At 38.4% G+C, this 14,244-nt stretch overlaps 1 protein-coding gene across 2 annotated transcripts in view; it reads left to right on the top strand.

Moving 5' to 3' along the window:
- Positions 1-850: 850 nt before the first annotated feature.
- The window catches only part of FAM174A (family with sequence similarity 174 member A), a 29,868-nt gene continuing 16,474 nt past the window's right edge, over positions 851-14,244 (top strand). The window contains exon 1 of one of the 2 annotated variants that reach the window (XM_045847979.1): positions 851-1,496. In XM_045847979.1, coding sequence (XP_045703935.1) covers positions 1,060-1,496 — 437 coding nt within the window. In that variant the 5' untranslated portion in view covers positions 851-1,059. The remainder of the gene's footprint in view (positions 1,497-14,244) is intronic. The other variant, XM_045847978.1, reaches the window with a different exon arrangement.

Raw genomic sequence — 14,244 nt, 5'->3', positions numbered from 1 at the left:
TTTTTTTTTTAAAGAACAAGTATTAACTTTGGCTTCCGGTCAGGTTTTGTTGCTGTTTGTTATATCTGCTCAAGCCAAAATTCCATGTTAGTGATGTCAAAGTTAAAACAGGTGAGAGAGACACTATTCAAGATTGTCATACTAATGGGACAGAACTCGGAGATCTACTACCCACAAACAAAGAGCTAGAAGAGACTTAAAAAGTTGAAGTAGGGAGCATCATAGGACACTTGTGTTTACAAATTGAACATATTAAAAGGAAAAGTTAATTGTTTTCTTATCTGCATGACAGAAGGCAGTTCTACAACTTGGAACAAGGTGCCTCCCACTGAAACTGCAAATAGGGGTGCTATTGCCTTTGTTGATTGAATTTCAAAACGATGGCTCCCTGGTCCTGAACAGAGTCCTGGGTTGTAAAACTGACAAAAAAACTTTTTAAACGTTTATATCTCAAAGGGGCAGATAATGAGTTTACGAGGACAAGTTTTCTAAAGTTAATGACCTGAGGAAAGGAAGGTCAAGTCCTAGAAGACGGGAAGAAACTTGTCTAACACTCACAACCAGGAACTGAGAGGAAAGTCAAGCCAGTCTTAAATCAATGATTAAGCTCTGCAGTTCTGCACCAAGGAATTCAAATTATGAGCTCGCGATCTCTCACAGTTTCCTTGTGTAAACAGTTGCTGAACATTTCACACTAACCTTTCTGTTGTTGTTGTTTACTTTTTTTGTTTATGACCTATCCATTGACCTCTACCCCTCTCCCGGCTGGGCACGTGCACAGAGGGCACTGCGCCCTGACGTCACCTCACGCGCCTGCCCTAGAAGTTAGCAACCGAAAGCGTCCGTAGTAGCAGTGGCTACAGAGATGTACGAACTTCCGGTTTCTCAGCCGCAGCCGCCCCTGCAACTGCAATCGTCTCTGCCACCTGCCGCGACCGGGTCTCTTCCCGGTAGTTGGTCAGTTCTTCCTCCTCGATCCCCATCGTGCCCATGGTCCCTCCTGAAGCCAGGACGGCGGGCCCGGCGGCTCCGGCGTGGTGAGAGGCTGGCCCGGGGACGATGAAGGCCCTGCACTGCAGCTGCTGCCCCCGTCGCCTTCTGGCCTCCGCCCTCCTGCTGTTGCTACTCCTACCAGGGCTAAGAGGGCCCTTGGCGGTACTGCTGCAGGCGGCAGAGGCCACTGCGGACTCCGGCCCTCGCGACCGTGGACCGCGGACTCTGTCCCCCCTACCGCCTGGCCCCACTGCCGCCCACTCCCCGGGCCACGCACGGGCAGAGGCCGCGGCGCAGCGGAGCCCGGAGGGTGTCAATGGCAGCAGCCCCAGGGCGGCGCCTGCAGCGGATGACCTAGCAGGGAAGGCGGGGGAAGAAGGCTCGGTGGGTGGCGCCGCTCTGACCCCCCACCCCACCGAGGAGCCCATGACCCAGCGGGCCCTGACCGTGTTGATGGTGGTGAGCGGCGTGGTGCTGGTGTACTTCGTCGTCAGGACTGTCAGGTGAGGCGAAGCCTCGATGGGCCGCCTGGTGACCTTCTAGCTTGGCAGCGTTCTGGGACCTGGCTTTGCCCTCTCTCCGCTCCCACTCTCTGGTGCCTGCCTGAGGGAGAGATGTGAAGATGTCTTAAAGGCCTGTGGTGCCTCTGGGAGAATTTAAACCACCAAGTAGTTGCTCCCTTTCATTTATAAATTATAAATTAGTAGCCCCCACCAAATTGCTCTACTTTGCCTCAAAGAACACACTTCCCTTAATCTTGTATTCAACCCCAATATCTTGTAATGCTTCTCTCTATATACTTTGTCATTTTGCCTATTAGAATGCAAACTTCTGAAGGGCAGGATTCCTATTTAGTAACATTTCTAAGTCCTAGAGTTCTTTGTACAATATCACCACTTAATTGGAAATTAATATTTAAGTGGTTTAATAGTACGTATTGCAGAAGAACTTGATGGTTATTTTATCTAATGTACTTTGTACAATATCTCCACTTAATAAGAAATCAATATTTATTTGAGTGGAGTAATATTGCTGAAGGATCTTATGGTTATTTTATAAAATATAAAAGAAGAAAATTTCTTCCTTAACCATGGTTTCTTAGCATTGGCCTTTAAACTACCCTCTCAGTAATTAAATTGTATGTTCCTATATTCCACCAGTTTTGACCTGGAAAAGTTATGATTTTGTATGGTTCAATCTGTGTCATACTCCTTATTAATCAGAAACATTTAGCATTTACCTTTCATGTCACAAAGTATTTCAGTGCAAAGTGTTATCAGCTGCATGGTAAGATGGAAACCTGATAATCTCTGCAGCAAAGGAAAAAAATATCATAAATATGATCCACTTTTAATATTAGAGCAAATGTTTAGTATCCTAACAAAACTATAAGTATTGATATATTGACTTTAAATTTACAAATATTTTAATTAGTGTATGGATCAATTTGATATTCCACATAAACCTTTCTAAAATGAATTCACCTATAAGTAATAATTCTGCCATTCAATAATTTATGACATAAAACACTTATAACATGTCATAAGATTATGACATAGACATTTTATTTTTTAGGGAGAGAAAAGAAGGGAGAGAGAGAATGTCAGTTTGTTGTTCCACTTAATTATGTATTCATTGTTTCATCCTTGCATGTACACTGATTGGGAATCACAGTCGAAATCCTGGCTTATGTGGACAACACTCTAACCAACTGAACTACCCAGCCTGGGCCAAAATGAACAGCTTTTAAAGCCTTACTATAGGATGCTTGATTGTGCGGTTATATAAATTTCAGATTTGGAACACATGTCACTTAAATTACACCTTTCCCTTTACCTATGAGGAAGATGACCCAGAAGTACAGTTCATTGTTTGCTTTGTTTGATATTTTTCCAATTAAAGTGCCTGTATCCTGACTAATGATAACCTTCTCATTAAGTAAACCAGATCATTATGTTGTAAGTAGTGTGTTAAGAATAAAAGTACATGATTGCCACTTATTTTTCTACTACTCTTAATGTCTTATCACGTAGAAAAAGAATTATATAGTCCAATTAGTGACATTTGTTATTATCAGTAACCTCCATTTGATGCATTCCTTTGTTACTGACACAGATTTGTTTATGGCATCATTCATGGTATTAAAATATTTCAACCATGTAATAGGATTGATTTGGAAAAACCTGTAATAAAGCCTCTTTAAGTGGGTTACTTGGGGACCCCCTCTGAAGAGCTGATATATAAAGCCAAGATGTCATTGTTAGAAGGAGCCAGCCAATAGGAGAGCTAAGGGAGTTTCCTTCTTTATAAAATGGAGTAGATGGTAGATTTGTGGGAATATACTGGTTTATTGTTTTCCAACCTTGATATTTTTTCCCATAACTACTAATCTTCTATTATTTCATACATTTCTTTAAATGTATTTATTTAAACTAAAGTTTCCTTTAAAAATCTGTTTATTATTTTATGAATGGGAAACCAACATCGATTCGTTTAAACAGCTGATTTTGAAAAGTACTGTGTAAACTACCGGTTCTGGATATACAAGGAACCCTGAGGAGGCAGGTGGAAGAGGGCTCTCTGAGACCTCTTCAGGTAATCTGCAAGATGAAAACTATTCTCAAAATAGTACATTCTCCTACAAGTTGATAGGGTACAAGAAGTTCGCTGATAGAGTTTCAAATTCCACATTACAACTAACTTTTAAGAAACTTCCTCTCGTTGAGTTTTGTTGTAGTAGCAAAAGAGAATAAACACTAGCCTCTGAAAAAGCTATTAAAATTCTCTTTTCTAAGTTCATGTCAATGTGAACCTAGATTTTCTTCATATCCTACAATCAAACAACACATTGTAAATGATGGAATGCAGAAGCAAATACAAAAATTTAGTTTTCTATTTTTTGTCATTTTCCATTTTCTGTCTCTTTCTATTTTCTATCTAGTTCTATCTGTTTAATATTAAAGGGATTTGAAAAAACCTAAGTCAATGCCATTTTTTTACAATTTTGGCTTTCATTTTGATCATATATTTTTCATGAGAAAATATGTTACCATGCAATGGTTTTTTTAATTAAATCTTTAAAATTTTCTTTATATTTAATTAACATGTTCAATATATCTATCCATATTCATATCTGTATCTCTCTATATATATGTTCTTTGGAGTCCTAAGTTTTAAGAGTGTAAAGGAAACCCAAGACCAAGTATTTGAGACTGACTGGTGTAAACTATTATTTGAGTTAAATACTATTGCTCATGAAAGCCAGCGAATCCAGACTCACTTTCTTTTAAAGGGGAAGTTTGGAAATGTTTGTGAGTTTATAAAGTCATATTTCCACCAAACTGAGACTTTATTCTTGACATAGAAGAAAATTGAAGCAAAAATCCTTTTTTTTTTCACTCTGTGATCGTTATTTAGTGCCATCTGTGTACAGTTGATGCTTGAACAACATTGGGGGTTAGGGATGTGGATCCCCATTTAGTGGAAAGTCTGGGCATGACTTTTAACTCCCCTAAAACGTGACTACTGTTTACTGGAAGTCTTACTGATAACATAGTCAATTAATACATATTTTATATATGTATTGTACACAATATTCTTACAATAAAGTAAGCTAAAACAAAGAAAATGTTTAGAAAATTATAATGAAGAGAAAATACATTTACAGTATATTTTTAAAAAATCTACATGTAAATAGAATTGCATAGTTCAAACTGTGTTGTTCAAGGATTCATAGTAGTTCCTATAAAGATACAGAGTAGCCTGCATATTACATTTTTTTGTAAATTATGGGTCTATGTTAAATTTTGGGGGTGTATACCTATGGGGTGGGCAAATGTCAGTTTACAGTTGTTTATATGGTTTTACATACTGTAAGCCTACTTTTGCGTACCCCCGTATATATAAATGTTATTGCCATTTATTTTCTTCTTTTTAAATTATATATTATTGATTATGCTATTATAGTTGTCCTGATTTTTCCCCTTTGTCTTCCCCTACCCAGCACCCACACTCCCTCAAGCAGTCCCCCCCACGATTGTTCATGTACATGGGTCATGCATATAACTTCTTCAGCTACTTCATTTCCTGTACTGTACTTTACATCCCCATGGCCATTCTGTAACTACCTAATTGTACTTCTTAAACCCCTCACCTCTTTACCCATTCCCCCACACCCTCCCATCTGGCAACCATCAAAGTGTTCTCTGTATCTATGATTCTATCTCTGTTCTTGTTTGCTTAGTTTGTTTTTTAAATCGAATCATTGATTGATTTGTATTTTTTGCCATTTTATTGTTTCTAGTTTTAATTTTTTTTTCTTAGATAAGTCCCTTTAACATTTCATATAATAATGATTTGGTGATGAGGAACTCCTTTAACTTTACCTTATCTGGGAAGCACTTTATCTGCCCTTCCATCCTAAATGATAGCTTTGCTGGATAGAGTTCACTCTTGGATGTAGGTTCTGGCCTTTCGTGACTTTAAATACTTCTTTCCAGCTCCTTCTTGCCTATAAGGTTTCTTTGAAAAATCAGCTAATAGTCTTATGGGAACTCCCCTGTAGGTCACTAACGTCTTCTCTCTTGCTGCTTTTAAGACTCACTCTTTATGTTTAATCTTTGACATTTTAATTATGATGTGTCTTGGGGTGGGCCTCTTTGCATCCATCTTGTTATGGGACTGTTTGTGCTTCCTGGACTTGCATGTCTATTTCCTTCACCAAATTAGGGAAGTTTTCTTTCATTTTTTTCAAATAGATTTCCAATGTCTTGCTCTATTTCTTCTCCTTCTGGCACCCCTATGATGTGAATGTTGGACCTCTTGAAGTTGTCCCAGAGGCTGCTTATACTATGCTAATTTTTTTGGATTCTTTTTTCTTCTTGTTCTGATTGGTTGTTTTTTGCTTCCTTATGTTCCCTATCATTGATTTGATTCTCAGTTTCATTCATTCTTTTGTTGTTTCTCTGTAAATTGTTCTTTATTTCAGTTAGTGTATCTTTAGTTCAGTTAGTGTATCTTTTGTTTCTGACTGGATCATTTCTTATGCTGTTGAGGTCTTCACTAAGTTCCTTAAGCATCCTTATAACTAGTGTTTTGAGCTCTCATCTGGTAGATTGCTTATCTCCATTTCATTTATCTTTTTTTCTGGAGTTTTGATCGTTCTTTTAATAGGGCCATGTTTCTATGTCTCCTCATTTTGGCAGCCTCCCTGTGTTTTTTTCTATGTATTAGGTAGAGCTGCTTTGACTCCATGTCTTGGTATTGTGGCTTAATATAGTAGGTGTCCTGTAGGGTCCAGTGGCACGGCCTCCCTATCACCCAAGCTGGGTACTCAAGGTGTACCCTTTGTATTGGCTGAATACACCTTCTTCTGTACACCCTCCTCTTTTAGCTGAGCCTTGGTTGCTGTTGGCAGATCAATGGGAGGGATTTACCCAGGTCAGTCATCTGCAAGGACTGGCTGTGATCACTTATCACCAACCTCTGCTCTCTGTGAAGGGGCAGGGCAGTGATACTCTGACATGGTCTGTAGCTGTCCACTACATTTGCTGCCCCCCCCCCCGGGTTTCCCTAGTGGTGAAGGTCAAGGTCAGCCTGCTCCTGCATTTTTTCCAGGGCCATGCTGTCTGTTATAAAGCAATCTGAGATGGCTGCTACTTTGCTAGGTTGGAGATTTCCAGGCGAAGCCAACTTGTGAATATAGACTGACTGCTACTAATACCAGGCTTGGGGCTCACTGAGGCCAGCTGTTGCTTGTTTGATAGGATTTAGGAAGTTGTGAAGCAGGAGCCAAGACCAGCCATTCATATGGAAATGAAGCTTGGGTGGACCAGTAAATTGAATGGGGCAGAGTCTCTGTGGATCTCCAAGGCAGGTCAAACAGTGTTAGCCAGGTTGATGGAGTCTCAGATATGGCATCAGCTTGTGGGCTCTGTGGGGAGGAGGGTTTAGAAAAGGGACAATGGCTTCTGCTTACCTTGATCTCAGATATTTCAGTTTCTCCCTGTATTCCACTAGTGGTTTTCAAGCTGCTACCCCAATGCTACAGCTGGGAGGGAGCCAGTCTGACTAGTTGAATTTGTGTGTGAGTTCTTTAAGAAAAACTTTTTGGGTCTCCAGAAGTATCTTCCACTGACTCAATCCCTGCAGGATTTTGCAGCCAGAAGTTGTGGGGACTCATCTTCCTGGCACTGGAGCCCTGGGCTAGAGTCCTGGTGTGGGTCTGGGACTCCTCAATCCTGAGATAGCCTTCTCCAATTTTTATCCACCACATGTGGGTGAGAGACCAGCCCATTCTACATCTGTGCCCCTCCTATCAGTTTGGATGGATGCGGTTTCTTTAATTTTGTAGCTGTCAGACTTTCATTCAGCTTGATTTTTGATGGTTCCAAGTGATGGTGGTTCAATATTTTATTTGTAATTTTGATGTGGTTGTGCGAAGAGGGGAGCCAGGTCTGCCCATGCCACCATCTTGACCAGAAGTGCCATTAATTTTCTATCTTTACTGCTGTAAAGCTTGGAAGGCTACAGTTGTTTCAGACCAATTGGGTTGAATGACTCACTAACATGTTGTATGTTAGCTGTCAAATTCTGAACTATGCCCCCCCCAAAACTGCACTCTTTAACCAGCATCTATTTTATTGCTTCAGTGTAATCCTAAATTTAGTGGCTACGTGATGTCCAAAGCTTGATTGATGCTAACAATATCTGGCCAGTGTTCAGAACTCATATACCTTTTGCTTCCACGTTGTGGGATGAAAACCATTCATTTGGTGAATGCCCATTTGGGCCCCCCTCTTCCACAGTGTGTGTGACAGCACACCAGCATTAGTGATATTTGCCAACAAGGAAGAATACACCAAAATCATAATTTCTTTAACTGATAGGAGGTAATACTGAGAATATGTTACAAGTAACATATGTTACTTGTAACATATTCTTGATATCCATTAAACTCCCAAATTGTTTTATTTTCATCTAATCCGGTTATAATGAATACGTGACTAGAACTAATGTCAACTTTGAATCTGGAAATACTCTAAAGAACAATTAAAAATTGAAAAATTCCTAATTGCAAGTAACAGTAGGAACAGATCAGGCTTCCTAAAATTAATATATAATCTCTATGAGAAACTTATTGTCTGTCTTATTCCCTGCTAAATCCCTATTCCTGAACATTATGTACAGCATTTTGCAGGCTCTGCATAAGTAGTTAGCTAATGAGTGAGTGTTCTTAGTTAATTCTTTATTTTGCTGTATAAGTTAGGTGGGGAAGATTTGGAAATTTAAGGGTAATTGCTACTTATTGATAGAACAAAGAAGTATGAAGATCTCATTTAATACTCACATTTCCTTCCTCTTTGTAGGACATTTTTCTCACAGCAAAGTCCATAAAAGCAGGAAGAGATTACTGTATAGGGCCATTATTATTTTTAATCAAAATCACACGTTTAAGGCCAGCCAAATTGCTGAGTTATCATATGGAGGACAACTGTCCTGGAGGATAGTCCAAGCCTGCAGCTTAATTTTCATAATGGAAAATAAACTTTTATTGCATTAAGCCATATTGAGATTGAGATTGTTACCTCAGCATAACCTATATGGACCTGATTAAAATACTTAGCCTCTCATTGGTTCCACTATCTTTAAAATTATCTCTCTACTTCAGAAGTTTGCCATTTCAGCACAAGCCCTTCACAGTTGTCACAGTTGGGCAAGAGAGACTAAAGAATGCAGAAGAGCTTTTGGCTGGTTCAGCCTAGAAATGAGTCTGTATAAAGAGCTGGGAAGAAAGAGGTGTGTGTGTGCATGTGTGTGTGTGTGAGACAGATTTGGCAGGCACCAGTAATGCCTGCCATCTGAAGTGGTAATACCAAAGGTCACACAGCTGGAAATTGGCCAAGCTCCTCCAGAACCCAGAGTTTGAATTCTACTTTCGGTGTTCCTTCTGTGTTGCTCAGTGAGTTCTGAAATTATTGATTGATTATATTTTTGTTCCTTTATTGGGATGAATTTGTATTACACAGAATAGTAAAACAAATTTTTATTGATACTGAATTGAAAATAATAAGCAAATACATAATGTTTTAACAGTTCAGTCTGCATTATTCCCCCATGCTTTCCTTTAAAAGTATGCACATTATAATGGATGCACAGTGATACCCATTGCAAAACTATCCCCACACTTGAAAAAGTATCACTGCTATATAAAATTGACAAAATTTATCCACTTTTTAATTGCCTGTACTGTTTTCTTCTCACTTTGACTGGCTTACTTAATTTACTATGTGTATCTTTTTCTACTTCATAGCTTCTGGCTTCTACTTTTTACTTTCTTATAATTTAGGTCTACCGTGACTCATCCTTCTTAATGCCTTATAGTATCTCCAAGAGTCCTGTAGTCTCCCTTACCCTTTCAAAGTGTCTTATCTTCCAGTTTGCACCTGTGTGCACGAGTTTTCTCCTTCAGGGACTTCCTAAAGCAGATAATCTGATTGGCTTATCTCTGTAGGCTAGGCTACATCATAGATCACAGTCCAATCTAGAGATTTTTAGGCTTTGTTTAGAAAAGGTGCCCATCCCTGGATCATATTGGTTGTAGCTGAGAGTAGGGGGTTTTGCATAATAGAAGATATTAACAATCCTTCCCATTCAGAAGAGCTTACAGGACTAGGGACAGTGGACATGATAGGTCACATGATAACATGCCTTGTGCCTTTTTCTAGTGTTAGAGATTTCCATCGTTTTTAGGGTTAGGGCCCCAGTATGTAAGCTAGCTAAAAGCAACACTATACTGATTGGCAACACTTCCACTGAGGCCTGGGGCTCTGAGGAGTCCAGTATAAAAACAGTTGTTTTAATAAATTTAGGCTGCTGAAGCTCTGAGGAGAGGAAAAGATGAAAAGGATATGATAATATAGATGAAGATGGGACCACTGAGCTAAGCTGAAAAAATCAAGTAGAATAAAACTATGAGAAGTTAGCGGTTTGTGTGTGTGTGTGGCACTTTGGTTTTTGATTGACAACTGCTGAGAGGAAAAAAAACAACAATATATGATTGATTTATTCAGGGTGGACAGATTGCTAATAGAACCTGCCTGAAAGATTCTTGAAAAGAAGAGAATCAGAAGGAAATACATATCTGGGTGGTGGAAGATTGACAACCTACCTCAGAGAAGCTAAGATGCTAAGTGCCCTTATTGGTTAGGTTTTCACCTACAAGTAATAGAACTCCAATTAAAAGTGACTTTAATAAAAATATTTATCATTTTTGTTATTTACTTATTATGAGTATGAGCAGGCTCAGGCTTGGTTCAATGATTTTGTGAGATTAACAAGAGTTCTGCCTTTTCCCATCCTTGTCTCTCCATAGGATGGCTACTTCAGTTTTTAGTATTACATTCTTACACAATTAGTGTCTCATCCAGGAAAGAGGGAAGGGACCCTAAACATGGGCTTTCTCTTCCTATATTCTTTTGGTTTTGATCAGGGAGAAAAATCATTTCCAGAAACCCTGCTACTGAAGGCATCCCCTTCTATGCCGTTTGTCTGAACTGCTCTATCTGTTCAACCCTAGACAGTGATTGGTGAAAGGAAAATTATACTTTCAGGATTAGTTTATACCAATTATTATGATAATTATGTATCTCTTAGGGCTGGGCTCAACCTCTATCTAAACAAAATTGTGGTCCTGTTAAGGGAGAAGAGGGTTTCCTGTTGGAGAAATAAAATGTACTTATTAATGCAAGTAGCTACCAAGTTACTACTCTTTACCACAAAAGGATTAACCAAAAAATTCAGTTCACCAGAACAATACACCCAATCTGGTATAATGTAAGGTATTGGGATCAGAAGACTGTCTTGGTAGCCACTTTTGTGACCTTGATTAAAATTAGTTTGAATCAGTAGGAATATAGTATGGTTTAATGTTTAAGAGCTAAGGCTTGGGAGTCAGATTGCTTGTATTTGAACCCAAGCTCATAATTTTTTCCAAGCTCTTACTTTCTATATTTAAAATGAGGGTACTTACAGAATAATTATGAGCATTACATCAGGTAATGCTTGTAAGCTCCTTAGCTCAATGTTTGACATATATGTACACTCAGTAACTATTTTTCATGATTTGTTTTTTGTATCTAGAATGGAAGTGTAATACATTTGGGGGGGTTACTATAGTATCTCTTCCAATACCTCCCCCATACCATACTATGTATATCTGACCTCTGAAACTGTAATCTGGGAGAGGGCAGACCTAATAAGGTTGGGGGCAGGGGAAAGGAGACTATAAGAGAAATTTGCTAGAGGGGTTGGTCAAAGAGTCAGTCAAAGGCCATATGGGGTGAATCTTGAGGGGTGGGGTGTGATGCTAGCTTGTAAATAGGACTTTAAAGCAGCTTAAGAAATAAACCCATGCTGAACTCTTAAAAGTGGAGGTCAGAAAAATTATCAAGCCTCGAATCCCAAGGCTTGTGGCCTGAAAGAGAACACTAGGAAATCCGTGTACAGACAGAGAGATCACTAGGGCACTGTGCCCCACGTGTGCATTTCACATAGGATACGTCATAGCTAAGCTCTACGACAACTTGGGATTTTACTTCACCTGGAGGTAACCACCAGCATACCATCAAATGAGAGACAAATCTAAGCATAAGAACTGATAGTATGTGCTGCGTTACAAGCAGGTGGGCTATCAGAGAAAGCAAGACTGAAATATTTTAAACATAAATGAACATACATTTGATCTTTCTTAACTTTTGGATGTTAGCAATGAACATTTTACTGAAGATGATGGGTGGCAGGATACTTTGTTGGAGGAATCTTCTATTTAGTGCTGCACTTGGTCAAGGTTGTGGTAGTGACAGAGCTCGTTGAATGATAGGACAACAGAGAGGATCCTAGAACAATTATGAAAAGAAACTAAAGAAATTTAAAATCACAGTAGTTTGAAAATTTTACTGTGGGATCAATAGTTCATGAGAGCACCATTGCTTTGCATCAAAGTAGAATAATCATAATGATCCTCAGAGATAAAAAACAGTCAAATTAACCCATTTTATCCTGTATAGTAAGGCAGGTATATTGCTAACATTGGATATAGCTTCCATGTAGAATGCTTAGAATGTTAAAGAGAACAGCACAAACTCAGTTTGGCCTTTGACAGGACAAACGTTAGTGAATAGACAAAAGATAACTACATGTTACACTATAATGAATTTTCATACCCAAAAGATGAAAATGAAACTCCACAGAACAGGGTACAAGTTGAATATTGGAGGTTCTAATTTGGGTAGTATGTGATAATCACCTGGCCTTTACCAAAAACATCCTAAATGCAAATTCTTGAGACCTGGAATGAGTGCATTTTTCATGTAATCATTCTAGTACAAAAGACCATTATTCATATTATAATTTAAAAATTGAATCCTGCCTGGCGTTGCTCAGTGGATTGAGTGTGGGCCTGTGAACCAAAGAGTTGCTTGATTGATTCCCAGTCAAGGCACATGCCTGGGTTGCAGGCGAGGTCCCCAGTGGGGGGCACTCGAGAGGCAACTACACATTGATGTTTCTCTCCCTCTCTTTCTCCTTCCCTTCCCCTCTCTCTAAAAATAAAGTAACAAAATCTTTTTAAAAAATTAAAAATAAAAGTAAATATTGACTAGTTCCCCTAAATTTTGCTATGGTATGTTCCTGGAGATAAATGTTTTTTCAGACTTCTCATCCCTAAAGTGATGATTTTCATATGAAATTATAGATATCTTTGTTTTACAGAGGAAATGCAAGATATACTGTGAATCCATATATTTCAGTTAAATAATTTGTTTAACATATTTATTAGGCGTCTGTTTTATGCCAGTGCCTGTGTTGTGGATATAGTAGTGAACAAAAACAGATCTATTTTCTGCTTCCATGAAACTAATGGTCTAGGAGGACAGGCAAATAACTACACAAATAAGTATATAAGACATCTTTGGTAAGTACTCTACAGGAGATGTACATAGTGCTGTGGGAGCCAGTAGGTGTTTGTGATGGAGCTAGGTTGATCAGGAAAGGCCGGAGCTGAAAGATAAATAGGCACTAATGTAAGGTGGTGGGTGGGGAAGAGTGTGAGGCCAGTGAGAGAAAGAAAGCATGGCCATTCTAAGGGAATGAGAGAAAGCACTGGCTAGGGTGATGCAAGTGTTAGCAGAATGTAAAGAGGTAAGTGAGGTAGGAAACTATTGGAGGTTTTAGAGGATGGAGGGGAGGTTAATGGGTAACCAGAGAGTAGATAGAGAAAGATGGTTTGAAGCTATTTTAGTAGTCAAGGCAATTGATGGCAGTGGTGAGCACTATAAATGAACTTCAGTGAATCTCAGGAAGTACAATTAATAGAACTTTGTGTTTGCAGCTTTATTTTAACTTGACTGACTTTGTGAAGGCCCTATCTTCAAATAAGTCATATGCTAAAATTTTATCAAGCTTACTTTAGTAATGACTTTTCCACTGTAGCTTTTACATGTTATTTTAACAGAAATCTTAACAACCTGAGTATAATGAAATATTGAGGAATCTGAATCTCTGTATAGGATAGGTATTTCAGTAATAACTTGAATATGTAAAAGAGATCTGATCAAGATCATTTACCTGTGCATGCCATGTGATGAGTGAATGTAATTCAGTATAAGGTTAGGATTTCAACATGTGAATTTCAGGGAACACAATTCAACCCATAATATACTTTTATCTCTTATTAGTATTTACTTATTAAAAAACTTGAAATGAAAACTGATGGACTGGGTTTGGGTGATAAGAGATGAGGATGAGAGATATAATTTTTACTATATGTTATATATACAATTGTGTTGGATTTCTTGATGAAAGTCATAGACAGCTAATGTTGTGGCTCACTAATTTTTATTTCCTTAAGTCACAATGGCAAAAAAAAATTAGTTTCAAAACCATCATTGTTTACTAATTCACTGCTTTGCAAAAAACAGTTGAGAAAAATTTCATTTCAGTAGTTGTACCTTTATTAAGATTTACTCTGCTCTATCATTATGTCTAATCACATAGGGGAAGTATATGTGTATAAAATATACAATAAAATATACCTCAGTCTAGTTTTAAAAAATGCTATAGAAGAAATTAAGGAATAATATTACTTGTATTATTTCATAGTTAATGATACCCTACAGGCATTCAGTTTAAAGGGAAAAAGAAAGAATAAAGTCTGATAGGTACGGCCAGTTACCTTGATCGGTTTTCTTATTT

Source organism: Phyllostomus hastatus, unplaced genomic scaffold (assembly GCF_019186645.2).
Source record: "Phyllostomus hastatus isolate PE091 unplaced genomic scaffold, TTU_PhHast_1.1 phas_contig_58, whole genome shotgun sequence".
Classification (NCBI taxonomy): domain Eukaryota; kingdom Metazoa; phylum Chordata; class Mammalia; order Chiroptera; family Phyllostomidae; genus Phyllostomus; species Phyllostomus hastatus.
This window is presented reverse-complemented; position numbering and strand designations above follow the sequence as displayed.